We start from the raw sequence: 27,958 nt of genomic DNA on the forward strand, positions 1-27,958 counted from the left end.
TAATGACAATATGTGGATAAATCGGGTGCGACGGCCGGCGACCAATATCGTCACTCATTCGCCTCTTCCTCTGGCGAGGGCTCGTCAGCCAGCCCTCACCTCTCCATGGCGAAGATACGCAAGCACTGAGCAGGGAGCCCCAGGAAAGCCTTCTTTATCCTCCCCGTGGTTCCGGAACACTCTAGGCTTGGTGGGAACAGGCGCTGCTGCTTTTTTGGCTTACACATATGCTACTACAAACGAGGAAACCCAGGCTGAAAGCCAAAAGGCCAAGAAGCCCTCTAAGCTTACTGGAGACTTGAGCTCTGAATACGTCCAGAAGAAGAAAAGTTTGAAGAGCCCTGGTGTCTTTTTATGGGGCTCGAATGCCTACCGCGTTGTGGACCCGGAGTCCAAAGAAGCAGTTATTAAAACCCCTCGAAATGTCTCCTATTTCGATGGTCAAGTGTTAAGGGATCTCAAGCTTGATGAGAAATCAGGCGCTGCAATCACCGAGAATGGTGACCTGGTCCAATGGGGCAAGGGCTTTTCAGAATCCGACTTCAAGCCCCGCAAGACTCTGACCGGAAAGAATCTCAAATCATTGTGCATGTCTCAGGATCGGATTCTCGCGCTCTCGTCCGATGGAAATGTCTACTCTTTTCCTATTGCAAAGGAGGACCAGGAATCCGGCCGTAAGCTCCGGGAGAGCTCATGGTTGCCTTTTGGATCTGGACAGGCCTCCGTAAGTTACCGCTTGCTCAAGCCGAGTTTGGGCTTGGGCGAGAAGGTCACTTCTATCAGTGGTGGGCTGGAACATGCGTTGCTATTGACAAGCTCCGGTCGAGTCTTTTCAGTGGCATCTGCCACTGAGGGTTTCCCTTGTTTCGGACAACTTGGTATCCCAGGATTATCTTGGAAAACTCGACCCAGTGGGCCGGTAGACGCCTGCCATGAGATTACCGCGCTCAAAGGTACCAAGATTACTCAAATTGCTACCGGTGACCATCATTCATTGGCACTTAGCAAGGACGGCCGCGTATTTGCCTTTGGAAACAACTCGTTTGGGCAGCTGGGAATGCCATTCGAGCCCTCATTACCCTTCAGTGATATTCCTGTCATAGTGCCTCTTGCGAAGCTTTACCGAGGCGATTCTTGGCTTGCTAAAGCAACCGGTATTGCAGCTGGTGGTGCCAACAGCTTCTTTACCGTGGATGCACAACGGGTTCTTGGCTCGAGAGAGGATCCCTCCAATGTCCGTGACCTTGGCCAGATCACCGCTGATACCTGGACTTGCGGTAGAGGAATCTGGGGTGCTCTAGGCAACGGAAAATGGACTCATTTGCAGGACTCTCCTACGATGGTCAAGGCCTTAAGTGGCTTGTCCGAATATGACGAGCGTACGAAGAAGATCACGCCGATTCGATTGCGTGAGATAATGGTCGGGACAACGCATGCTTCAGCTGTATTGGACAACAAGACCCATGTCAACCCGTCGCCTTCTGAGTCGTTGGATAAGACCAATGACTGGGGCTTTGATGTACTCTGGTGGGGAGGAAACGAGCACTTCCAACTCGGAACGGGCAAGCGAAGCAACTCATCCAAGCCAACACATATCAATGTGCCTCCGGATCCTAAAGAAAAGGATGATCAGCAGGAGGCCCGGCTTCAGATCATGCCCCGACACAAGGGCAAAGCTGGGAACCGAAACGTGAGCATGGAACAGCGTGTGGAATGTGGGAGACATGTGTCTGCGATCTATTCGGTGGTCTGATTCTTCTTTCGATTTTCTCTAATGTACAACAGATATGAAATGAATAGCGAAAAGGAAAAGGATAATGTATACTAGTTTACCTGAAAACTTTTGCTCTCTTGTAGTTCTCCCCAAAACTTCCATGCAAGCCATGATAGTAACAGAGCAATGCAAACAAAGTAAACGAAACAAACAGAGCAAACATTACTGTGGAGAAATGCTTGGACCACCGCTTATCCCGAAATTTCATTTTCCGGCGCAAAACGAATTGCGAGAGAGAAACAAAATCCAGTTACACTCCTCCTGCGAAGCTTTTTGCACTTTCCAACACCCTGGACAAGTCGCCATAATGCCTCGCGAAAACCAGAAGAGAGGTCGCCGAGCGGAGGACAAGGCCAAGAAGGACGCATCGAAACGAAAGCGCGATGAAGCACCTGAAGATCCCGTCGTCAAGCGGGTGAAACCCTCGGCGGACGAGATGGATGTGGACAATGTCGACAATGGCGATAATGGCGATAATGAATTCTACCAAGAAGCGGATTATATTCCCCTGGGTGAACCTCAAGGCGAAGGCGAAGGGGAAGGCGAAAACGATGGACCCTCCGGCGATATGCCCTTCTACGGTCTTCTCGATCCCGAAGAACAAGAATATTTCTCGCGGGCGAGCGAGATGTTGGAGTTGAACCAATTCGGCGATGCAGAGGAGCGGTTAACATTCGTCGAAAGTGTCTACCAAGAGGCCAATGGAAAGGAATTGAAGATTGCCTGCAGTCAGTCCTGCTCGAGACTTATGGAGAAACTGATCTCCATGTCCGACATTCGCCAAATTCGAAGACTTTTCAGCAAATTTGTCAGCCATTTCTTGCACCTCGTGCAGCATCGGTTTGCGAGTCACTGTTGCGAAACACTATTCATCCATGCGGCACCAGGCGTGACACAGAAGGTCTCGAAGTCCAAGAACACAGGAGAGGAAGACGAGGAGGAGCCACAATGGACTCTGGCAGAGATGTTTATGAAGGTTGTTGAGGAACTGGAAGGAAATTGGGGATACTTGTTGACGGAAAGATTTGCATCCCACACAATTCGAGTTCTCCTTCTTGTTCTTGCGGGAGAGCCTGTTGATCTCTCGACAAGCGATTCAGTTGTCGCAAGCCGGAAGAAAGAAAGACATGGTGTCCCGAGTGCTGAAACACAAGAGGAGGGTACTGCTCCCCAAAAGAGAAGTGTGCCAGAGTCATTTGAGGCCACTCTAAAGAAGATCATGAACGACATGGTTTCGGGACTCGACAACACCTACTTGCGTGCATTGGCTACTCACCCGGTCGGAAACCCAGTTTTGCAAGTCCTGTTGTATCTGGAGCTCTCTCACTTTGGAAAGTCTAGCGTCAAGGATCCAAATTCGATCACTAAGAGACTTGTTTCGGATGATACTTTCGAAGAAGGGTCAGAAAGCACAACCTTTGTTCGCGGCTTGCTATACGATCCTGTGGGTTCCCGCTTGCTTGAGACAATTGTTCGGAATTCGCCCGGTAAATTTTTCAAGAGCCTCTATAAAAACATTATCTGCGAACGCATCGGCTCCCTTGCACGGAATCAAACTGCTGGCTATGTTGTTCTCCGTGCACTGGAACGACTTGGAAAGGATCACCTCCAAAAGGCAATGGAGCTCATCATTCCTGAAGTATCTGGTCTTATCGAGCGATCGCGGTTGATCGTTCCTAAGGTCCTCATTGAGCGATGCCTTGTCCGTGGAGTCAACACGGAACCCCTTGCAAAGGCACTGGAGGCCGCTTACGACAATGACCCTGTCCGAAGGCTAGAGCAGATGCTCAAGCTCGAAGGTGCACCTAAGGATTCCGATAAGGAGTTTGAGCAAAAGCAAAACCAAACCTCCAATGCCGCTGAGAAACTACATGGGTCTCTGCTTGCACAGGCAATGTTGACCGTTCCGGGTTCTCTCAGTGGACTCATCTTCTCCACTCTACTGGCACAGAGTTCAGAGTCGATAATCCAGATCTCCAAGGACCCTACAGCATCCCGGGTCTTGCAGCGAGCACTTACCCTTCCTACATCCACCCCTCAGTTTCGTCGACAGTTCGTCACCCGGTTCACTGGACATCTCAAGGATCTCGCACTTGACAGCAGTGGATCCCATGTAGTAGATGCTTTGTGGCCGGCCACCAAGGATGTCTTCTTCGTCAAAGAGAGAATGGCTCAGGAGCTTGCGCAGAATGAAATGATTCTCCGAGACTCTTTTGTCGGCAGAGCCGTCTGGAGGAACTGGTCAATGGATCTGTACAAGAGACGCCGTGGCGAGTGGGCCGCTAAAGCCAAGGGTCGTGACCAACAGTCTGATGGCAGCAACGGCCAGGGAGGTCGACCCAAGTCGAGAATCGAATTGGCGCGGGCGAAGTTTGCAGCAAAGGCTGAGGAGAATGCCAATAATACCCCTGTGGCTGCAAAATCCTAGGCTTTGGGGTTCTTGCGTGTATAGGCAGGGTGAAGGGGATATAGGTATCTATTCTCCTTGTATGAATTGTTTAGATATCTCCATGTATTTAGCGACTTGATTACCTACAAAAGCACTTCTTTTTGAATGATAGACTTTGATGCTCTGAAAATCTTTCTGCAATGTCTGACTGTGGCGAATTCATCCATCCAACGCTCGCCATCAACAATTCTTTTTCTACCCCTCCAACCACTGCGGGGTATAGAATTCCCACTTTTTCATCGTCTCTATCCACCACTAATTATTTGCCCCAAAATATAGATCTACAGGCAGAAAACGTCTTTATCTCTATGGCACCTGGGACAATGATGTCAAGCATCCGGAGTCTGTCGCAATCCTCAGTGGGACCGCCGGCGAGCCGAAGGACGGGTCGATTTATTTCTCGAAGGCGTTGAGAAGTTACTTGCCATTGTTATTAATTGAGCCGGCAATTCCTTTCTGGTTCGTTTTTAAATTCTTCGCTCTTTTTGGTTTAATTTCTTAGACTTTAGAAAACTTCATCTTTTTGGATTGGCTGTCTTTTCGCTCATTGCCATAGATGTCTGTCTCTTCTCACAACCGCGCTGAAGAAGTGCGAAATGTGAGTCACTGTCACTTTTGTTTTCTCCAACTTGTTCCACTCAATCTTGCCTTTTTCTCTGTCGGACTCAAGTCCTCGATTTTACACATATTATAGAGCATCTAACATTGCTGACAATTTTCTGTTGCGCAGCTTCTGAACGCAGTCCAGGACCTTCTGATTCCCTTCATCCGATCCGCCGACGAGAGCCCCTCCAGCCATGAATCGCATCAAAACGGGACCAACGGAGTCAATGGAGCGAACGAAACCAAGAAATTAAATGGAAGTATCCAAGGAGCAGGCGCATCATTGGTGGATTACAAAAAGCCAGAGGAACTGCAGAAGATTCTGCAGCTGGAGCTTCCTGAGAAAGGCACTCGACAAGAGGGCCTGATCGAGCTCCTCCAAAAGGTTCTTCGGTACTCAGTCAATACCTGGCACCAGGGATTCCTGGACAAGCTGTATGCATCGACAAATGCCCCTGGTGTGGCGTCGGAATTGATCCTGGCAACCCTCAACACCAACGTGCACGTCTACCAGGTTTCGCCCGCTTTGACGGTGATCGAGAAGTACACCGGACAGCAACTAGCTGCCCTATTTGGCCTTGATGGTCCTCGTTCTGGCGGTATCTCTGTCCAGGGAGGTTCCGCATCTAATACAACGTCGATTGTGATTGCGCGCAACAATCTTTACCCCAGTACGAAGAAGGATGGCAATGGCGACTACAAATTCGTGCTCTTCACAAGCGACCATGGACACTACAGCATAGAAAAGGCAGCACAAATGCTGGGGCTTGGTAGCAGTTCAGTTTGGGCCGTACCCATTGATAAGCAGGGTCGGATGATTGCGTCAGAGTTAGAGAAGCTGGTTCAAAAGGCCCTCAATGAGGGCCGGACACCGTTCTACGTCAATGCCACGGCTGGAACAACTGTCATGGGCTCGTTTGACCCATTCAACGAGATCGCTGACATCTGCAAGAAGTACAATCTGTGGTTTCACGTTGATGGCTCGTGGGGCGGTTCGTTTGCCTTCTCAAGACGACAAAAGCAGAAGCTGGCAGGTGCGGAGAAAGCAGACAGTATCGCCATCAACCCGCATAAGATGCTGGGGGTTCCGGTAACATGTTCCTTCCTTCTGGCCGCCGACATGCGTCAGTTTCACAGAGCCAACACCCTTCCGGCCGGCTACCTTTTCCATAACGAGGACACCGCCAACGGCGACTTCATTCCCGACTCCGATTTGGAGGTGGATTCTCCCGAAGTGTGGGATCTGGCAGACTTGACATTGCAATGCGGACGACGAGCAGACTCATTGAAACTCTTCATGGGATGGACATACTACGGCACCGAAGGCTACGAGCAGCAGGTCGACACAGCCTGTGACGTAGCCGCCCATCTGGCAACACTCGTATCCGAAAACCCCAACTTCATCCTCGTTAGCGAGAACCCCCCACCCTGTCTCCAGGTCTGCTTCTACTACGCCCCCGGTGGAGAGCTCGTCCATCCGCGCGGCGTCGTGTCCAACGAAGCCCAGCGCGGGAAGCAAAACAGCAAGGTCACCGAACAGGTCACGCACGCTATCGTGAACAAGGGATTTATGGTTGACTTTGCGCCTCCTAGCGGTGATGAGGACGCGGTTGGAAACGGCAAGTTCTTCCGCTGCGTGGTCAACGTCCAGACCACTAGGGAAACTGTTGAAGCCCTCGTGCGTGCCATCGAAGAGGTGGGACCTGCTATTGTCGACGATTTGAAAGCAAACGATGCATCTTCGTCTCATAGGAGAGTTGGGGAAAGGGGACATGGGCCTGTTGTCCACCATGCTTAAGGGCAACCCTTCCCTTCCCTTCCACCTATATAAATTCATAAATATGTTCATTCCAAAAGTATAACCTCCAGCAGTTGTTGATTCATTATACATGTTGATATTTTGAGCAGACTTCACTTTTTTTTCCCCGAACTATATAGATGTTTTGTTTACGGAGTACATGTGTGAACGAAGAAATGATAGGTAGAGCGGGGCTTCAAGGCCTCTTATCTGGTTTAATACTGATTCTATAGTCCATATAAGCTAGAATGCATTTATAAATCGCTGCACAACACTTTGAGTAATTACCCTACTGAAAAAAATGAAACAAGTAACAATGAATGGGCGCTTAGCTGCCAATCTCAACACGTCTCTCCAATACTGACCTTGCCTCAGCCTCGGTCAGAGTATCAATGGTCAACTCAGAGAGGACATCTCTTGCGCTCTCATTGTCCTTGAAGAGTCTCTTTTCAACTTCCCATAGCCCTAACCGGGCACCTTGTTCCACCTCGGACGTTCCTGAATCACCTCCATCGTCTGGCTTTGGTTTGTTAATATCCAACCCGACAAGTATGAGGCCATCACTAAGCTTCTTGAGCACACTGATTGAGCCCCCTGCGTGACCCGCTGCTCCGAGAGAGTTATCGATAACGCTGCAAAGGTGTTCAACGTCACTGATGAGTTGGGACGCTCCGGCAGCAGAAAATGTGTGTTTCGTGAGCACGTTACCCCACAGATAACTCTGGATGGAGAGAAGTACTTGTCTGATGATGCGTCGTAGAGGTGCAACTCCTAATGCGCGGGAGAGGAAGGATATATTGGTAGAAAGGGTACGCATTGCCGGTGCGAGATCCGGTGATGGAGACAGAGAAGCCCCCGAATTCGAGGGAGCGGAAAGGGTAGCCCATGTGGACGTACGTGAGTACGATTTGAGGGCGGATGTTGTGTTTGAAGTCACTGTAGAAGTGATGATGGACTCGGATCGGAGTCTTAGACGATGGTAGGCGGAAGCGGTTTCATCGAAAAGAGCGCCATCCAAGGTTGCGTCTGAGCCACTGGTACTGTGATCATTCGCAACAGCCGGGGAGGTACGCGATGCGACATCTGCAACGGACATGGTACCAGCCACATTTTTGCCATCATTTTTATTCTGCCGAACCCGTTCTTGAAGCTCAGACCAGAGCTCAACAAAGAACACATCATTACTCCAATCTTGCATCTTCTTCTCTAGGTATTCTGCGCTTCCGAAGACCCTACATAGGCGCTCCAGCCCGGCAACACCTTCCACACTGGCCTGCCCATCGGTCCCCTGTACCGTGCGACCAATTGCAGATGTCATTGTAAGGTAGGCTTCCAGTGCCGAATACAAGCGTTCGTGGAGCTGGTCAAAAATAGTGATCTGGATGTCGATGAGAAACCGCAGCTTCTGGCTAAATGATGTTAGAGGCTGATAGCGTTCTGTAATTGTTTCCAGAAGGTCGTTCACACGAATCGCAGCCTTGGTTGGCTTGGTGGCAGAAATCTCAACACCTTCGTAGTCAATACGCCCACTGTCCAGGGTATCTATAATTTCTTTGTAACGTGCCAACGCAAAGTCTTTCTCGACCTGAAGCCAACGGTCGAACCAGCCTTTCTTGGTCAAAACTTCCCACGTGAGTCCTTTCCAGTTGTCATTAGTGTAAGGATCGGGCAGATAATTCCAGGCCTCGCGGACCTCTGTGTCGAATTTCATCAGTTCATGCACGAAATGGCTTAGTAATTGGGGGTGGTTTGAGATTTGGGGAAGGAAAGTGTTGATCTTATGTCGCAGCATCGGTAAAAGAGCAGTAATATATGCGTGAGGCGCATTGAGGAAGTTGCATTCGAGGCCGGACCCGGCGGTTTGTGCCTTTTCATTAAAGATAGGCTGAAGGTACGAAATGAAGAAGTCACCGTAGGTATTCATCAAGTCCATGGCGTGCGACAAGAAATATTCCGGCTGTAAAAGCATAGTTAGAGCAGGTCATTTCTTTACACCACGATGGCACATGATACCTTGTCAAGTCTATTTGTTGGCTTGTCGCCGCTAAAGTGGTACTTGAATCGGAGCTCTAGCGGATGCACCATTACTTCCAACGGGAATAGAATTGGGGGCTCAACACTCTGCTGTTTAGAGGCCACATCGCGGGATTGAAGTTCTCTGAATAGCCAAAATTAGAAACCACGCGATATTTTGCCAGGGAGGATCCATACGGTGTTTGGAGGTCAAGAAGCAACTCGACATCGCCTCTCCACTGCGCCATGAGGTCATCCGGGAGATGCAGGTCCCTCGATGGCCATTTCATCTGCTCTAGTCTCTTTTGCAGTCGGTTGGTAAAATCGCCTTTCATTTGTTCTCTCAGCGCGGAAGCCAGTTTCTCAACGTAGTCGACAAGATGGGGAGCCGCTCCCTCTGCGGCGGGCTGGGCATCTCTCAACGATTGAACAATGTTTTGCAACCGGGCATATGGCTTCAGAGAAAGACGAGGCGTAGTGGATATATTTTGCAACGCTTCTTTGCTGTATCCAGTTTCAGTAACCATAGTCCATGACAACCTGTTTGTTCTGGTCTCAAATACCTCAAAGCATCTGCCTCCTTCAGCAGTGCGACATAACCCCGCGAAATTTCAAGCCTTCGAAGTCTTTCCATACTGGTTTCGAATCGCTGTGCCGCTACATCGCTGGCGTCCGAATTGGTGATGGTCTTCAAGCGTCTGTCAATGTCCGCCTCCTGTTCCTTGAACGCTTCGGCTCGCTTTCGAGTGGCTTCGGCATGGTTATTGGACGTTCTGGTGGCATTCGATAATGCTTCCTGGGCTTCTGCTAACTACCAATGAGTAGGTTAGCTACTACCGAAGAGTGACTTGTGGCCAGAAACCAGCGAGACGAGGCGACGGTACCTGCTTTCGTTGAAGGTCGTGTTGGGCACGGAGACTAGAAAGCAAAGAGTCTAGACTTTCAAAGTCGGCAGAAACCTGAATCTTATCATTCAGGTAATCCTCGACTCGTGTCCTCTCGTGCGAGGACAGGGATGATGTCGGAGCTGCCATTGTGGATGTTGCGGGGGAGAATCATTAAGAATGATCAGCCATCGAGAAGCGCAAGGTGTCGCGATTATCAACTCCAACTCCGCCTTGGGCAGTTCATCCAGACAGCTTCCGCCAATAACCCTCCAGGACGAACGATCGCCTCAACCACTATGGACATGCTTATAGATTCGCAGATTAATTACTGCAGCGCCTACATCTGACGTGTCTCCGTGTTTTGTTCTTATTCTAATATGCCCAGTCCAGCGAAAAAGCGAAAGAGAGATGTTCCAGACTCTTCTCCACACCACGCCCGGAGCATAGCGTCATTCTTCAAGAATCAAGCTACCACGCAAGCGAAGAAACCAGAGCAAGTACCGGATACCGTGCCCGAAGAAGATACGACACAGACTCTTTCAGACGAAGCGCTTGCTCGTAAACTCCAGGCAGAATGGGATCAAGAAGACAACGCCACTACGTCAGAGGCTGCAAGTGGTGAGCCTCCTTTAACGCCTTCAATTCCGAAAGATATCGACGCGGAGCCGATAAAAAAAGCACAGAAACCAAATACACTATCGTTGCAGTCTTCTACTGGCACGGAAGACACAATATCCCTTTCTGTCCCTTTTGATCAGAGTCCTTTGACATTCGACTCGGTGAAATATGCAGAAGAGCTACAAAAGCACTGGGCGACGGACACGGGTGGCGCTTCATACGCTTTGTTAACGAGGGCATTTGTCCTTGCCAATTCAACGTCTAGTCGAATCAGGATTGTTGATACATTGGTCAATCTTCTACGGGTACTTATTGAAGGTGACCCTTCCAGTGTTCTTCCCGCGGTATGGCTCGCAACAAACGCGATTTCTCCACCATACGACGAGCTGGAACTAGGGTTAGGGGGTTCTTCTATATCAAAGGCACTCAAGAAGGTGTACGGGCTGAATAGCCAAGGTCTTAAGACGCTCTATGATAAGCATGGGGATGCTGGAGACGTAGCCTTCGAAGCAAAGAAAAAACAGAGCTTCACACTGATAAAACCCAAGCCACTCAAAATAAAAAGCGTGTATCAGTCGCTAGTGAAAATATCCACGAGCAAAGGTACAGGGAGTCAAGAAACCAAACAAAGGGTCGTTGAAAAATTGCTGCAAGATACTCGGGGAGCGGAAGAAAGCCGATATATTGTGAGGACCCTCGTTCAGAATCTACGAATCGGAGCCGTCAAGACTACCATGCTCATTGCACTTGCGCGGGCCTTTCTGTTCTCGAAGCCCAAGGGTGCAGATTTTGTGGTTCGTCCCCAAAAAGAATTGGCAAGTCTTAAAAAAGAAGACCTAAGTGAAATCTACAACAATGCGGAGGAGATTGTCAAGGCTTCCTACGCCCGACATCCTAATTATAACGACCTAGTCCCTTGTCTGCTTGAGGTAGGGGTGACTGAAGAGCTTCTTGTACGATGTGGCCTTCAACTCCATGTTCCTCTAAGACCTATGCTGGGCAGCATCACCCGTGATCTCTCTGAGATGCTAACGAAACTTCAAGGGAGAGATTTCAGCTGTGAGTACAAATACGATGGACAGCGCGCCCAAGTGCACTGTGACGAAAAGGGGAATGTGTCCATTTTCTCGCGCCATCTTGAATGCATGACAGACAAATACCCGGATCTCGTTTCTCTGGTCCCGCAAATCAGGGGAGAAAGTGTATCGAGTTTCATACTCGAAGGAGAGGTAGTAGCTGTAGACCGGGAAAATGGTGAATTACAACCATTTCAAGTGCTGACGAACCGGGCCAAGAAGAACGTTGATATAGGCGAGATAAAAATCAACGTCTGTCTCTTCGCATTCGATCTCATGTATCTGAATGGAGAGCCTTTAATGGATCGGCCTTTTCGTGAGCGCAGGGAGCTCCTTCGGGGCCTATTTGTGGAAATACCAAATCAATTCTCCTGGGTCAAGAGCCTTGATGCAACGTCGACTGATTCTGAGACGGTACTGGAGTTTTTCAAAAGTGCACTCGACACCAAGTGTGAGGGGATCATGGTCAAGGTACTCGACAATACGCCAAAACCGGGCTTGAACGAAACAAACGAGGCTCTCTCAAACAATGAAAGAGAGACGAATCGACAGTCGGAGACGACAAACGCAAAAGAAAAAAGCAGCAGACGAAAGGCCTTACTATCTACATATGAGCCCGACAAACGTCTCGAATCCTGGCTCAAGGTCAAAAAGGATTACAGCACGTCATCTGAAACTTTGGACCTGATTCCCATCGCCGGCTGGCACGGACAAGGCCGTAAAGCCAAATGGTGGTCCCCAATCCTGATGGCAGTCCGCAACCCTGAAACGGGAAATCTCGAAGCCGTCACCAAATGCATGTCCGGCTTCACCGACCGGTTCTACCAAGCCAACAAGGATAAATACACACAAGGAAGCCCCAGCGTCATATCACGCCCCAGCTATGTCGAGTACTACGGCGAGCCAGATGTATGGTTCGAGCCACAAGAGGTCTGGGAAATGGCTTTTGCGGACATCACCCTCAGTCCGACGTACACGGCAGCGATTGGGTTAGTAAGTGAGGAACGCGGCCTCAGTCTCCGGTTTCCGCGATTCCTCAAAGTCCGTGAAGACAAGTCCATCGATGAAGCGAGTACATCGGATTACCTGGCTCTCCTATGGGAGAAGCAGGTAGAACGGTCTAAACAGGAAGAAAACGGGCCAGCCAAGGAGACTGAGAAACTAGGTTGGCAGGAATGAGCATGCCATTCTGAAAGATATAGTAATTTCTCCTCTTGATGGCTGTTGATGATTGCATATATTCGAATCTATTTATCTACCTATCTTTGAATTGAAACAATACGTAACATACATACAAATACAGATACATACAGAAATACCAGGTACGGACGGTACCTGAAAAAAACGGACAATTTCAAAAAACACAATCCCAGCCGATGTGATATGTAGCCACGTTCCATTCAAGGTCCCACAAATCAATCTATCAAGAACCGAATCTCAAAAGCACCGACCGGCATCGCAGCTTCGAATCTGTCAAAAAAAAGAAAAGAAAAACAAAGATCTTTGGTCTCCCACAAAAATCAAAGACAAACATTAAAAATCCACACAAGCTCTTTCGATTGACCGATCGATCAATCGGCAGCGTACGATACGCAAATCGACAGATTGTCAAACACCTGACAGCCTTACATACTCCACAGTCCGCGAAAAACAAGTAGTAGTGTCACAGAGGGCAACTAAGCGGGGCCAAGACCTGGCAAAACTTGGAAAATCCGGATTTTGAACAGGCTAAAATCTGCGCTAAGGTTAGGGCTTGCAGATAGCGCTAGTCCTCCTTCGGTGTTAGTGTGAACGCGAAATTGGCGCGTATTTACGGTACGGGAGACGCGTCGCGGGAAAAAAGATGTTTTTGGCGTTTTGGCAAGGGCGGAAAAACATGGTTACATTCAGGCCCGGATTTGGCTGATGTCAACAGCATGGCATGGTGACATTGATCAGATGAATTATGCTTCTAGTCCGATTGAGATTGAATTATAAAAGTTCCTAACCAATGGATGTATTATCAATTAACTAACTTCGATACCGGGTTTTCATGAGTATTTGACATGCGTATATACAAAAGTAAAAACTGTAGAGATATCCCGATCCAAAGCTATCATTCGTCTACAACTGTCAATCGCACCATATTTGTTGGTGATAGACAGTCAGCAGCAATGACGAATCGGATATAATTGAGACAAAATGGCAAGAAAGGAATTACGTTGACAAAGGAAATGTTATGCAGATTCAGGAAGGGTGCATATGAGAAGGGGTATGTATGGACAAGCCTGGTGGGAATTATTCATGGAGATATCGACTGAACTGGTAGAGTTCAAGCCTCATGGAGCCCTTTCAGACAAAAATGAAAAGAAAAAGGGAAATGCCGTCATATGGCAGGTCTGTGCGATCGGTTACTATGGAAGGCACCGGATCTGACACCGTTGTGTACATAACATGGTCATAAATATCGTAAGAAGATCCATGAACGGAGAAGAGATCAGACGTCATGCCTCAGCATTTCATGGACGCAGCTCTCCACCGAGCTGCAGGGCGAGACCAGCCTCTCTGCCCCGGTTTCTGGGACTTTCTGCACTTGGTGGTACCAGATTATCAAAGTTCAACCTCTTTCTGGCGTCTCTGGAAGCCAGGGGCGTTCTGGAAGGCCCCCCAGGAGTACGGCCACCCCAAGCCGGCTGTGCAGGGCTAGGGGTAACATTCACAAAGTCGGCAAAATTGAATTGCTGACCAGGTGTGCCGAAATTGGGGAAGGCACCACCGGCTCCAGTATTCGGGGTCAATGAAGGCAAGACTGCATGCTGGCTAGGGGGTGTAGATGGAGGAAACTCCCGAGCCTGGGCCATGCTTGATATTCTTGCTGGTGTCGGCGAATTGGCAAGATATAGGAGCAAATCCGCCCCATCTTCATTTTGCAGAGTCCGTTCATTTCGAGCCAGACGAGCATGCCTCGGCGGCGGAGTGCGGGGAGGCGAAGAGCCGACCATTGAACTGACATTCTGAAAGCTATGGATAGGGAGATCAGGGTCATTCTCATCGTCCGAATGGCCACGGTATCCGGGTGATGAGAATTCGGGGATTGTAGCAGCTTGGGAGACAAACGGCGGCGGTCGGTTCATGCGGTGGCGGTTGAAGCCAGGAGACGATTCAGGCAGCTGGTACGAACTTTTCCAGGAGACGCGGGGTGCCTTGGCTGGATGGTCGGTGAAAGAATCTGACCGAAGACGTTTACGACTGGCAGACAGCATTGGCTGCATGACCCTCGAGTTGAACGTTGCCGCATGCTTATTCCGCGATGATCTCGGAAGCTCCTTCGAGTAGGACGACGTTTGTAGGGGGGGAGAGGTTAGGGGTGTTTCGCAGCGACTGTGGGATATCTCGGACGACGAATCGGACGGCTTGTCACTACCCGAGGAAGTCTGTCTTCCATCTTGCTGTCGTGGCTCCAACCCATGCAGACGACCGTTCTGGTATTTGACTTTGGCGAGGCCTAGACGGTCCTGGAGACTGAGGGATACCTAATAAAAAAGCCATGTGTTAGAATTTGCTATCTAGCTCAAAGTGCTATCCAGGGAGATGGGAAAAAGGGTAATTTTGGTAGGGTATTGTGACTGAGGGGTGATTCTATGACTCCCACTTACTTGGGCGATATCGATTTTGCGGATCGTCTTTTCCGAACTGGATGGTCTGGCATGGGCCATTGCTTGAATCTGTGAACAGCCAAACAGCTATTCACCCGACGAAGGGAAACGGTCGTTATCATCAAATGCAGCAGGAATGGGAGGTGAGCCGGTAGGAGAGCTGTGCCTCGAGTCAAGGGGTGTGTGTTTTGCCGTTGGTCGACCTCGAGAGGTGAAGAGGGAGCAAGGGCGGCTGGGAGGAGAGGGGAGGAAGAGGAGACGAAAAAAAGGCAAAGAAGGCCAATTGGCGGATGGAGAAGGAGGAGAGAAGTCTGGGGAAGAAAGATGCAGGCAGGATTGATTAGTTGCAGACGGAGTGGAAAGTCCAGAAAAAACTCGGGGAGGTTCAGGTGTGCTTGGGGAAGTCTGGAGAGACAAAGAAAAAGAGGGTTGAGATGGTGTGGATCTCGCCGACTGCAGAACGAAAATGCGTGCCATCAATCAATATTGAGATTTCCAGCTTCATCCCTCGCGCTAGAATGACTTCAGCTGCCATGCCAATGCCACCGAGTGTTCTATTTCAGAATAATATGAGGAGTCGAAGATTCCTATATCTGAACTACGAGTGTTTCTAGTATGTACAGGAGTGTGTGGACTACAGTGGATTGAGGTGAAGAGATACACACCATCATCCATCTTTTATTATTTTGCTCCGTATGCAGTCTGATGCATCGATTCGTTCTGGTTGCTCGATTGCTACTGATAGGTATGTATGCATGCTGCAGTCGAAAAGATAACTCTGAATCGCATGAAATGATCCCAAAGCGATCGACTCGGCATGCAACAGCGTCAAAGGTTTATTCCCAGGCCCTTCCTCTCTCTCTCAACAATATGCAGTGATGATCTGTCTCAGACTCTCTAGCCCTGAAAGGAGACAGAATGTGGCTTTTGAATGCTACTTTTTTCAGAATTAAATACCGGCTGCATAACTCGGATGTTTCTGACATCGTGCAGCCATCAACTGCGCCCCGACCGAGTCTTGTCAATGCGTTGTCAACTCTGACTGGATTGGGACTTTTTTATCTTTCCTTCTTATCCAGGATTCCTGAATAGGTCCTTAATTTACCACAATAGCCATTATGTTGGATTACTGTATCCCCTTTACTCCGTACAGCATCACGGGTCGCACAGTGCAGGTAGCACCAAACGGTTGGTTTAAGATCCAACTAACCACCATGCCAAGTCCCGATGATTGACAGTTTGTCTTCGATATCAGGCAAGTTGCACATTGTCTTTGCTTTTGTCTCTCCTTTTCTTTTTTATGGTTATGGTGATATGAGTTTATGTGACTGTGACTGTTGCCAAGCAGGAAGATAAGCACCATTAGCGGGGTCAGCCACCAGGGACGAGATGCAGACCGACGATAGATCAGAAGGAGGCGACAAAAAAATAAGCAAAAAAACGGGGCCACCAGCTCAATTGGGCGAATAAGACGTCCAAACAGACCTGGGAGGCTGAGTTACGTGTTGAAGGGGGGCATTTAAGATGAATGTTGACGTGGAGCAGAAGCTGAGAAGAAGCTGGAGATCCGGAATGCAGCATACCTGGGCGATCGCAGCAATGCGATCAAGCACTCTTCAGTGTAAGGAGAGGGTCGAGATTTTGATATCGAACTGCCAGATGGCTATATATATGATCGAAATATTGAATATTGATTGTTTGAAGCTCCAGGAGTAGATACAGCCCAAAATAGCAATATTAATGCAACTTCTAGCACCGATCATCGCCCATGATCCACCGATGGTGAAACTAGCCCGACGGTGGTGATATCGCCAATGGATTCAGGACTGAGCCTACGTAACGCGGCCTATTCTATTCGCAACAGCCGTGCGACTGGGGGATGTTGCTGAAGACAGCTAATCAAGTCTCACTTCTTATCCATGGCCACAGGGGATGGGGCTATTCTTATTGCCATTATTATTGGAACCATTTATCGACTACCGGTAGTGTTCACCTAGTAGCAAAGTAGCAACACATTGTCTCTCCTGTGCCTCTCCTCCTTCTCATCCTTTCCCCTTCTGAGTTTTTTTTTTCCTCGCCTTCTTTCTCTTGCTTCCCTTTCCTTCGTTTTGACTCTCTCATGATCATCTCCTTTGATCTTCATCTGTTTCCCTCCTGGCCCCCTTGTGCCTGGATTTCTTCTATGCGGGGCGGTTGACTTTTCCCACTTGTTCGTCAACCGCAACCGCAAACGGTCGCTTTCCTCTTACAACAATCTTTGTCTCTTTTTTCTTTTTCTTTTTCTTTTTTTTTTTTTTTTCCCTCTCCTCTACCACCAACTGCTGCCCTGAACGACTCAGGGCAGCCCCTTCTTTCTTTACTTCCCCAGCCCCTTTTGATACTACTCTCCATTGTCCGACTTAATTGTCGCTCGTTTCGCTCCAGTACCTCTTTCTAGTCGGTCAAAACAGAGGAGCTTTGCTTGGCTTGCCAATCCTTCGGGGTTGATCTGGACTCACCAGTTCAACACCATTACTTCGAATCATCATGCCCTTTTTCAAAGATCTTCGTCGTCGCTCCAAGGCCAGCTTTCATACAACCAGGTCCCATGAATCGAAATCCAATGAATCCCAATCCAATGGCGAGATGACGTCGGGGAAATCGTCGTCTACGCTCGATACAGCCTCATACAGCTCCGTCACCCCTCCATCCTCCATCAAACCCAACAATGTATCCTCGCCCAATCTTCCCTCGTTGAATGAAACAAGTGAAACCGATTCTAGCTCCAATGGCACTAGTACCCCGCTCGCCGTTCCTGCTCAGCGACCGGGTCCTGTTGTGCATCCGTCCCAGCGCAATAGTACCTTTGTACGTTAGAACTGACCTTATCTCCGGGTACCTGCTCCTTGCTGATCGTTGATTTTTCTCTGCATAGGGCAGCTCAATGTCGGTCAATGGAAATGCCCGGTCACCAACTCCGTCTTCTCCTTACGCTCCGAGGATCGTTTCTATCTTAGACAACGCATGGGTATGTCTCTGGTGCTCTTCGTCTCAACCCCGCACGAGAAGGTATTGTCAGCAACAGTCGATTGACATTGTTCCTATTCTAGGTCCATCAAAAAGTTCTACTCGTTTACGGTCAGATTGGTGACCCTCGACAACATCCGCTGGACGGAAGTATAACGGTCTACCATCACCAAGATAGCTTTCCATCAGTCGCCTGGCCAGTCACCTCGTCTCATTTCAAAACCCTAGTCCACCTCTCCCCGGGGCCAAACAGACTACGCTTTGATTTCGTCTGTCCGAAATTGTCGTCAGGAAGCGCCAATCCTGTTGTTCATTCAACATGGATTTCCGTCAACTATCTACCTCTTGCACAAGCTCCGCCCCTTCACCTGGTAGTATTGCTTGGGAAAGATTCCGATGGTACTTATGACGCCGTACCAGAAAGGATACAGCGGGAAGGGAATGGGCTCGACACCGCCATTCGAAAGTACCGCATGGCTGCTTACCTCTGGCAAGCATTCACGGGCGAGCAGATGTTCCGCAGCAATCTTGGGCGGCGTTGCTTCCGTTTCGAAGAAGAGTGGCAGACCGGTACTTTGAGTCGTCGCGATGTCTCAAACGAGCAAATGCGAAACGAAGCCAAAATCCATGTCGTCCGTACAGAGAAAACGGTCGCAGAGCTTCGGGATCTCAACATTGCCCAGCAAAACACCTCCGCCACCAACAAGGACGAATTGTACAAAATTGCCAAGGAAGCAGTCGCAAACCATTTCCAACCTAAACCGGGGCAAAAGCAGTACGTTTCAGTCATGCTCTTGGATTCGCACTGGGACCAAGGCTCGCAGACCATAACAGGCCATGCCGCCTTGGGTTCGGACCGGGATGATATCAAAATGGCAGTCTTTGGATCCCACAGTCTTCAGAGTTATCCGTCTAGCTTAGAAGAGGTCGTTGATGCCTTCTCTGATTGTACCCGGACAGACACCAATTCCATTGCGAATGACTCTGGTGAGGCTGGGTCGAATTGGGAATCTGCTAATTTTGGCATCGGTGCTCACCTCCACGAGGTTGGCCACATATTTGGGTGTCCACACCAGGAGTCCGGAATTATGCTGAAAGATTACCTGCAACTAAATCGATCTTTCATGACCCGCGAACCGTTTTCCACCCGCACGAAGACTCAGGGTCTCAAGCTATGCTTGCCCCAGGATGAATGCAGTTGGCATCGCCTTGATGCTCTGCGTTTTCGATTTCACCCCTGTTTCCGACTTCCAGGCGATGCTCCTGCCATCTCAGATGACAGTGTCCAGGTCTGGCCTGTTGAAAGTGGCAAGATTCTGTTTACCGCTTCATCTGGTATTGCTTTCATGGAGCTCTACGCCGAAGGCGACAATGTCTGTCACAACTTTATCGAATACCTCAATAGTGAGTCAAGTAGCAATGGACTCCCGAGGAAGATTACCGTAACAGAAAGTGAGCTACGGCAACGACTATTCGGAACCGAGAAAGAAAAGAAGAAGCAAGTCAAGATTGTGGTATACTCTGGCGCACTGGGCAGTCTTGCTATCGACGACATTACCAGCCTGAGGTCCAAGCTTTCACTGGTTAAATTGCCCAAGGGAACTGGGTTCAGGGGTGGACGATTAGGCTCTGGAAAGTTGGATGGAAGTCAACCAGAACAACTCTTGTTGGACTGTGCTTTTCAAACTAAGCTTTTGACCTCAATCAAGGTCTACCACGGTGAAGCATTGGCGGGCTTGGAGTTTTGCTACGAAGATTGCACTAGTCAGCTCTTCGGAAAGCGAGAAGGGAAACCTGGGGGTGATGAATTTGTGCTTGGTAAGCACGTCACCTTTTGTCTCGTATGCACCTGAAATGATGCTAACACTACAGCAAGACATTCGACGAGGGGAAATTTTACTTGGTTTCTATGTCCGAGCGGGACAGTGGATCCATGGCATCGAATTTCTCACAAGTCAAGGACGGAAATCCGGCGTTTTCGGTAATGCGCATGGAGGTTCTGGGTATGTCGTCTATGTTACCAAAATCCTTGATTGTCTATACTAATTGTCTCTCAAAGACACACCTTGATACCACCTTTAGGCTATAAAATTGCCGGTATTTCAGGCTCCTGTGGCTCTTGTGTCGATGGGTTTTCTCTGATTATCATGCATTGATCCAACGACCTCGCAAACTTCTTCAAACTACCGACGACATATACCCATATCTAGGATTTGGTTTCCATGATTGACTGGGTGATTATTGTCTAGGTCCAATGCCGCATCGTCTTCTTCCTCGTCGACAGTTGCATGATGTGGGAAGCACTGCTGTCTTTTCCCAATTCCCTGAGTGGGCACACATGCTATGCTTAGTGGATTCCCCGAACAAGGGCTATCTTCTTTATGCATGGATTGCCCGGGGAGTTCATACGAAAATCACTTCTACTTCTCGAACTAATATCTTCTTTCTTTTCGTGCAATATACGTCAGATGATACCAGATTAGCATGCTAGGGCGGCAGCTGGTCGAGCGAACTGTATATTTCTGTGTTTGGTCATCAGCACAACGCATTTATGTTCGGCCCAGAGTGTTGGTGTTAATATATCCTAACTTTCTTTGTTATTCTACATACATGGTGGCGTTCAGGAGCTAGGGTGATGTGTTCTCGAGGTTCTTGCTAGGCTTGGATGGTGGAGAAAGAAGAGCATTGTCGGGGCAAAGTATGCGGCGAATAATAAGCTGGGCTTAGGATTGCTGCGCCGATACTCGGAAATATCTGTAAAGAAATATAATTCAAGTTTGCCAGTGGCTATAGATAATATATTTCCATTGTGGATTGATAATTGTGACAGGAATAGCATTCCCTCACTGGGACTTCTAGACGGGAATAATTGAAGGATATATTAGGGCCTACAAGGGGTTGCGATTATCCAGAGTAATCAAGGTAGTACCCCTATCTCGAATCCTATGTAAGGTTGGGTTAACGTCACAATAGCAAATCGGCTGCATGATTGCTTTCGAGTTGATGCGATGTTACAGTCTACAAGACAGATGGTTCATCCTACTCGACCGTGATATCCAGTGGGTCAACGCCAACTGAACCATGCATATTGGAAATAAGTACCTTTGGTTGGTATTGGTGTGTAAGGTAATTAAAGTGTGGCCTATTCTCAGCCCGGCCTTTGACTGTGTGAACTGTGATGTCATTTCGGGATCTGCCATGGATGACTAAGGGTGTTATATTCCTGAGGCACCCATGGATCGTCACCATTCGGGTCTCTGGTTCGCTGGTTGTAACATCTTCCCCCGATTTGATTGGCGGGCTTGTCTTCAGCGTGTAATGGAACCTGAACACGGCTAGTGGGGAATCTGAAAACGATTGCCCCATTAAATATATGAGGAAAAAAGTCCCTGATGGAGACTTCATGGTAAGTTCAGGTGGAGTGTATGTAGAATCCGCCGAGTCGTTTCCCCAGTCAAAGACTGTTGCCTTTGTGGCCTTGGAGATGCATTTTTGATGGATTGACACTTCAGCCGTTGAAAGCATCCACTGAGTGGTTTGCCACTGACAGCACCTCCGAGCGATCTCCGGAAGAAAGGTATCCCATATCCCATATCCCATATTCCATAATCCCATGGATTGGGACATTTCAGAACTCGCGGAACTGACGCCTGTGGCTTGACAATAATGGTGTTCGACTGACCTCTTGAATTTTGCTCGGTGGACATGTGCTCGGGATGGACGCTTATTCGTCTGGAAAAAACAAGAGTTACATCAATGATAGGTTGGATGATGTCGACAACTGTTTTTCCAATGTGTACCTGGTACTAATAATTGATGGAACATACTACAGTATCTATGAAGGATTGAATACTTTAGTACGAAGTACAGATACTCTGTTAGAGAAAGCATGTCATATGCAACAATTCTACCCCGTAGAGTACGCGTGTACTTTGTAATGAAAAAATAATATTCCACCGTGGGATAGTTCTCTCATCAATTATCAGATGTGTTGAGCATCCAAACATCCATGATGTCATAATTAAATAATAGGGTTGATCTGCTAGCTACTCCATACCGAGCCATAAATGTGATGTCGTCAAGGTGAAAATTAAGTGAAAAGCAAACCACAGATAAGCGCAGAACAGAGCTTGGGTTTCAAGGGCTTAGGCCGGACATACATGTAACCCCACTAGTAACAGCTGCTATCATTTACCGAAAGGGGAAGTAGAAGGTGGTCTAGATGTCGAGAGCTCTACGGAGTATGCCATGCATAACCAACTACTATTACCTAGAGAAAGAATTTGACGATTATCCATTCCACTCTCTATGATTCATCCGTAGATCTTCTTTTTAGCTTCGATGCCATTAGTGACGGGAGCTTTGCCGGACTCTGTCCTACCTGGTTAGAGTTGATAAAGAATGCTGCTCAACATGATAGATTCCGAAATTCCATCTTTATGCAGAGTAGAGATGTATAAATATCTAATTGAACAAATCAAACCAATAGAAATAAGAGAAACATCTTAAGTACAATACAGCATTCCCGCTATGTATTATGTAAGGTAATTGACTTTCCGGGTTACACTCCGTCCGAGCCTGAGCGCCACACGATTTATCTGTGTTCTGATTGGCGGAACGACATCCGGCAATGGACAGCCTCGTCTGCCTCAGGCACCTTAGTATCCCTGCATGTATCAAGTACAAGACAGCGTACTGTCATACAACATGATCCAATGGCCATCTCATATGCATGTATACCAAAGGGATATTAATATAATGTCAACCGTTAAGTCGGGATGTACAAGTACCTATTGTGCAATTGGCATAGAGATTCCGTGGTGTAATCATGAGGTATTGGATGATGCTGTTTGATAATCAAATAGCGCCATCGCTCTAGTCAATTGGATTAGAGTAAGGATACATCATGGTGATTCAGAAATCAGAAATATTAACTATGCAGTAGAGAACTAAAAAGATATTCAGAAGTTGGGTGTTTCAACCTATACATATGTACTCCATACTCCGTACATGCAAGTACTAACTATGTAGTATGTACAATAGTTTGCCACAAGCTCCCCATCCCCATGTCAAGATTAAGTTTGCCCAGAGTGATGCGCACAATGTGGCTTTGATCGCTCGTGACATCGACATAGATGTTAGTAATATATCAACGACGAAAGCTACGTACGCCTCATCTCCCTCGGTGTCTGGGAGCAGAACGAACTGTAGATCGATATATTGCCTTCGGAATCAAACGGTCGAGTTTTCAACGGTATCGGTAGATCCTTGAGTATGTGGGTGGTAGGACCCTCGGTTCATCTAGTTCTACTACTACATATGTACACCCAAAACGAATAACACATGTAGGTAGATGGCTAAAGACAGATAGCACGGATGGGGTAAACCAAATAAAGCACCCATGTGAGGATCTATGAGCGTTATATGGTGTCATAAAATGAAAGAATTGAACAGAGAAGGTATAGAGCACCTGCATATGTATCAGAAATACGGAGAAACGCCTCTGAGGTCATTGATTGAGGTCGTTCTAGAAAAAAATGGGGATGTCTTCGAGGATGTAGTTCCCGCCAATAGGGATGCAATGATTAATGGCTTTGCTTTCTGCCTTCTCCAATTAATGAAAAATGAAGGATATCGATAACTGCATAGTGCAGAATACTTAGTGAACGACGACAGATGTCCAAATAAGGAATATGCAATTGACGGCAAAGAATGGATCTAAGCCCAGAGTGGAAGGACTTCCCCAGGGGTATGCAATATGAACAGTTTTTTGGGATTGGAAGTATTTTCATTTCTCATCCGGATTGGCCTTTTCTGAGAGTGGATGAGAAAACGGAGTAAACCAAGGCTACTCTGTAGATACGATGGAATCACTCTGGGTACTCCATATCTACCGTCCTTATCTGAGCTTTCCATGGGCTGGCCGAGTGGCCCTGGACTACTCGGTATTTGTCCCGGACCCATACCACTGTCCCGTACATACCACAATACCACAATACGCACAATACGAACCGTACGTCCATACATACACGGATATCATGGGTCACTTACCTGGTCTGTCACAATACGTACTCCACCCACCATTCCCCTCTCTCTCCACCGATCCTGCGCTGGTCCAAAAGTCTTTTTTTTTTTTTTTTTCCTGTCCCAGAAGGCAGGCCGTAAAATAGAAAAAAAAAAAAAAAAAGGCGATCAAAAGAGCTCCAAACATTTTTTTGGTCTTTGGACTCTTGCACGTCACCACGTTTTCCCATGTGGTTCTTCTGTCTTCTAAATGATACATAATAATTTACTAGGCCGACTTCTTTTCTTCTCTCCCTCCTTCGATCTCTCTCTCTCTTTCTCTCTCCCACACACTCTCTTTCCATCTCACTAAAACCCTTTTTCAATATTAAATTTTTTTTATTACCGTTACGATTCCCATTTGCCCTGTGGCCCTTCGATCAGCCATTTCCATTGGGGGATTCTCCTACCGTTCGGCTCCATCTGCGTCTGCCATGGTTAACTAATTTCGCCCATCTGCGCATGCCGTCAGTCTTTCTCCCCTCCATCGCGCCTCAAAAGACTCCCCCACCATCGTCTCCAGCGCTTTTTTTCTCGCCTATATATATATATATATACATACCTCTGAACATAAAAAAAAAACAACACTCTATACATAGAAGGATTCTTTTTTTCTTTTCTTTTTTCTGGTCGCCTCGTATCCGATGTTCCAGTTGATCCCCTAATCAGGGGAACGAAGACACTCGTCAATCTTATCCAACCTCAAAGACCACCGACTATCCTTCTCGCCTTCAATCTTGTCGGTTGTCGCGCCTTGCGATCGTCAGTGGTGATTCTTCCTTCGACACTCTATCCGCATTGAATTATCGAAACACCGAGCTACAGCCTACGGCCAAAGGGCAATTTCCACTCCGGGTTGATATCGCATTTTCGATCCGGAGGTTGACTCTACTTTCCTCGGTTTAACCCACAAATCTTTTCTCTCAGTTTAAGAGCCTCATAAGCTGTATCGGTTCTTCCGCAAATCCTCCTACAATGTTCCGCAATAGGTAAGTCGGTGTGTTCTGCGTCGGAAGTGATGGCTTTGTCAGTGCTGCTTTAAATGGGAATGAGAGTGCTGATTGATAATCGATTTTATGCAGACAAAACTCCCAGAAGCCTGATGATGAGCTCATCAACAAATTCCAGAGGACTTTCTCCGATCTCGTTCCCCCGCAATCCAACCCAGAGCCATTCGGGCAACCGCACGTTGGTCAAATCACCCCCGCCAGGTACGCTCTCCTCGAACCCCCAAGATTCACGTATTCATTTATACGCCCGGGAAAACCATAGGCAAAAGCTGACTTTGCAATCTCACGACCCAGACTGAACATGGGCGGCGGTGATGTGAGACACAACGATCAAAATGGTCATAACACACCGGACTCTCGATTTACACCGTCATTCTTAGACCCAGGCTCACTCCCTTTTATGCCATTCCCCAACCAACAAAATGGCTTCTATCCCCCAAATTCTTCCGGAATGAGCTCTATTCTTCATAGTCAGGCCGGAGATTTGCACACTCCTAATATGGGCATGCATCTCATCAGTCCCCTCTCCCAACAAATGGCTGGTGTAGACAACACAACTATGAATTTTGACCAATTCAATCAATCTTTCTTTCCTCCAAACTTTCATAACCCCCAGCCGTTTCCCCAGCAAGATTCATTCGCCCCCAGCGCGTTCGTTCATGATTCATATGACGCTATAGATGAATCTGTCGAAGAATCTTCTATGCATGATGCGGACATGCAAGGCAATTCGACCTCACAGGGGACTATGCTCTCGCAAGAATTACCGCTCCGCGCAAACACTCAAGATGAAGAAGGTGAAAAGTAAGTTCGCATCAGTTACGAGTTACGCCATCAATGAATCTAACCTCAGAAGATTCCGATACCACACAACATTAAGAGCACCGACTGCAATGGTTAAACACCACAAAGAGATTCCAGTTACCTACCTTAACAAAGGTCAAGCCTATTCTTTGTCTGTGGCCGACTTGGCTCCACCGATGGGTTCTCACTCGGTCAAGTACCGAACATTTGTCCGCGTCTCTTTCCAAGAAGATGAGCAAAGATCCAAACCCGCCACCTGTTGGCAATTATGGAAAGAAGGTCGGGGAACAAATGAAGCGCATCAACGCGGCGGCAAACTCCAAGCAGTAGAGTACGTCGACCCAATACAGGGGCCAAACGAAGACCAAAAGCTCCGTCAAATACAGCTCGAAAACGCTTCTTTCGATGGATTTTGTGTTACATGGTCACCAAATCTATCCACCGGAAAAGCAGATTGTTCCATTCCCGTCCGATTTAACTTCCTTTCAACAGACTTCAGTCACTCCAAGGGTGTGAAGGGCATTCCGGTTCGGCTATGTGCAAAAACCGAGGTCATATCTCTTGAAAGCCCTCATACAGGCACGGCCAGCGATGCAGAGGTTTGCTATTGCCAAGTGAAGCTGTTCCGAGACCATGGGGCTGAACGGAAACTGTCCAACGATGTTGCCCATGTGAGAAAGACTATTGACAAGCTGAGGCAGCAGATTTTTCAAGCTGAAATGGGCGGCGGGAACTTCGGGAAACGAAAACGTGGAAATGGTTCCTTCCCTGTCAAAGGCAGCACCGACCATCGCCCTGCGAAGATTACGAAGCACAAACGGACTTGGTCTATGGATTCGAATGAAACCCCCGAGCGATTATCCTTGGAGGATGACCTCCATGTTAAACTGGCGATGATGCAAGACATGTTTACGTCGACACGGCCGGTTAGCATTCTCGGCCTACGAGGGGATGAGCAGGACGATCCAGATCTCTTCCCCGTTGAGCTACCTGGCGACTCTCCTGAAATCAAGAAGGAAGGCCGCCTTTTCCAGAACCCATGGCCACCCCGGGCAAGCCTCGATACCACACCAGCACCAGTAATTCAAACTTTGTCACCGTCGGCTAGCAATGCCTCGATCAATTCACCACTCCATCCCCTCCATCGGAATTTATCAAATCCTAGCTATGACTCCGCATACCAAGGCTCTTTAGAAAGCTCAAGGGGTAGTTCGCAGCTATCCGAAGCTTCTGGGGAGAAGGTGCTTGCGAGACGTCCGATGAAAGTACAGCGGTTGTCTCCTGAAAATACTAAGATGTCTATGGGCTATATCGAAGCAGTGGATATTGATCCGACATATCGACCACCGTCAGAACGTCCACCCAAGCCAAGTAAGTCTTGTTTGAAATAAATACGCATTCAGACATACTAACAGAACGGCAGTTGCATGCTTCTACATCCGTTTCCCCCGCAATGAAACGCAGGAGGACGACTACTACCGCGCTGTCTACCTGACAGAGCGAACTGCTAAGGGCTTGTTGGAACAGATATCTCTCAAACGACGTATTGATCCCGAGCGAGTGGTTCGCGTTCTTCACATCAAACAAAACGGGCTGAAAATTATGGTGGATGATGATGTCGTTCGCGAACTTCCCGACGGCCAAGATATGGTTGCCGAAATCTCCGAGTTTTCGATCCCGGATACCGCGGTAAACAACGGTGAAGCGCCTGGGACCCCAACTGTCGAGGTCAAATTGACCTATTAACTGGGGCTGGCACAAGTTGTGTCTGTTCCACAGATTTTTCATGGTCGCCATTACATTTCATGCCTTTCTTAATCTTCTCCCCATTCGCCAGGTTAGTGATGGGTCTCGAGAGCAAAGAAAAAACACGAAGTCTCGTTTCGAATCGCTATACCCATGAAAGCGCCTGGTGCGTGACGGGGATGGCCTCATTTGCAACAATAAACGGATTTGGTTTTTGTTTCACTTTTTTTTAATCCTTTTTTTCTTTCTGTTGCTTTTGGGCGCGGCTTTTGTGTTTTTCTGGGGCGTTGAATACGGCGACAATACACGAGTCCCCGGGCAATGATACCTATGTGCTGCTTTTTTTCTTTCTTTTTTTATTGTTTAATTTTATGTGCCATATCTTGTTATGCTTTTTAAAAATTCGTCCTTCCCAGCGATGTTATTGTCGAGAACCACGACCGGGCATTTGCATTTTATTCTTCACCATCTGTCTG

General features: G+C 48.0%; 6 protein-coding genes across 6 annotated transcripts; 4 read left to right on the forward strand and 2 right to left on the reverse strand.

The window, feature by feature from the left end:
• Window positions 1-10: 10 nt before the first annotated feature.
• On the forward strand, window positions 11-6,624 carry ASPWEDRAFT_49281 (uncharacterized protein; the record flags this gene model as incomplete). The annotated part of the gene is made up of 5 exons (XM_040837250.1): window positions 11-440; window positions 480-1,715; window positions 2,074-4,144; window position 4,231; window positions 4,954-6,624. 5 exons carry the CDS (start codon window positions 11-13, stop codon window positions 6,622-6,624), a joined length of 5,409 nt encoding a protein of 1,802 aa, XP_040692924.1.
• Window positions 6,625-6,952: 328 nt separating this feature from the next.
• Window positions 6,953-9,671, reverse strand: ASPWEDRAFT_49283 (RINT-1 family protein; the record flags this gene model as incomplete). Its single annotated transcript, XM_040837251.1, has 5 exons — window positions 6,953-8,581; window positions 8,638-8,782; window positions 8,836-9,141; window positions 9,201-9,448; window positions 9,522-9,671. 5 exons carry the CDS (start codon window positions 9,669-9,671, stop codon window positions 6,953-6,955), a joined length of 2,478 nt encoding a protein of 825 aa, XP_040692925.1.
• Window positions 9,538-12,567, forward strand: ASPWEDRAFT_36998 (putative DNA ligase I). The gene has a single exon (XM_040834586.1). It carries the CDS (start codon window positions 9,902-9,904, stop codon window positions 12,395-12,397), a length of 2,496 nt encoding a protein of 831 aa, XP_040692926.1. The 5' UTR covers window positions 9,538-9,901; the 3' UTR covers window positions 12,398-12,567.
• Window positions 12,568-13,716: 1,149 nt separating this feature from the next.
• On the reverse strand, window positions 13,717-14,913 carry ASPWEDRAFT_49285 (uncharacterized protein; the record flags this gene model as incomplete). The annotated part of the gene is made up of 2 exons (XM_040837252.1): window positions 13,717-14,730; window positions 14,854-14,913. 2 exons carry the CDS (start codon window positions 14,911-14,913, stop codon window positions 13,717-13,719), a joined length of 1,074 nt encoding a protein of 357 aa, XP_040692927.1.
• Window positions 14,914-17,379: 2,466 nt separating this feature from the next.
• On the forward strand, window positions 17,380-20,015 carry ASPWEDRAFT_105166 (uncharacterized protein; the record flags this gene model as incomplete). The annotated part of the gene is made up of 5 exons (XM_040827702.1): window positions 17,380-17,700; window positions 17,768-17,860; window positions 17,943-19,677; window positions 19,736-19,862; window positions 19,919-20,015. 5 exons carry the CDS (start codon window positions 17,380-17,382, stop codon window positions 20,013-20,015), a joined length of 2,373 nt encoding a protein of 790 aa, XP_040692928.1.
• Window positions 20,016-24,897: 4,882 nt separating this feature from the next.
• Window positions 24,898-27,482, forward strand: ASPWEDRAFT_49287 (grainyhead-like protein; the record flags this gene model as incomplete). The annotated part of the gene is made up of 5 exons (XM_040837253.1): window positions 24,898-24,911; window positions 25,005-25,133; window positions 25,227-25,736; window positions 25,789-27,107; window positions 27,160-27,482. 5 exons carry the CDS (start codon window positions 24,898-24,900, stop codon window positions 27,480-27,482), a joined length of 2,295 nt encoding a protein of 764 aa, XP_040692929.1.
• Between the last annotated feature and the right edge of the window lie 476 nt (window positions 27,483-27,958).

Source organism: Aspergillus wentii (genome assembly GCF_001890725.1).
Source record: "Aspergillus wentii DTO 134E9 unplaced genomic scaffold ASPWEscaffold_2, whole genome shotgun sequence".
NCBI classification, from domain to species: Eukaryota; Fungi; Ascomycota; class Eurotiomycetes; order Eurotiales; family Aspergillaceae; genus Aspergillus; species Aspergillus wentii.

Coding starts and splice junctions, on each gene's coding strand:
- ASPWEDRAFT_36998 (XM_040834586.1), top strand. CDS start 9,902: ATGCCCAGTCCAGCGAAAAAGCGAAAGAGAGATGTTCCAGACTCTTCT.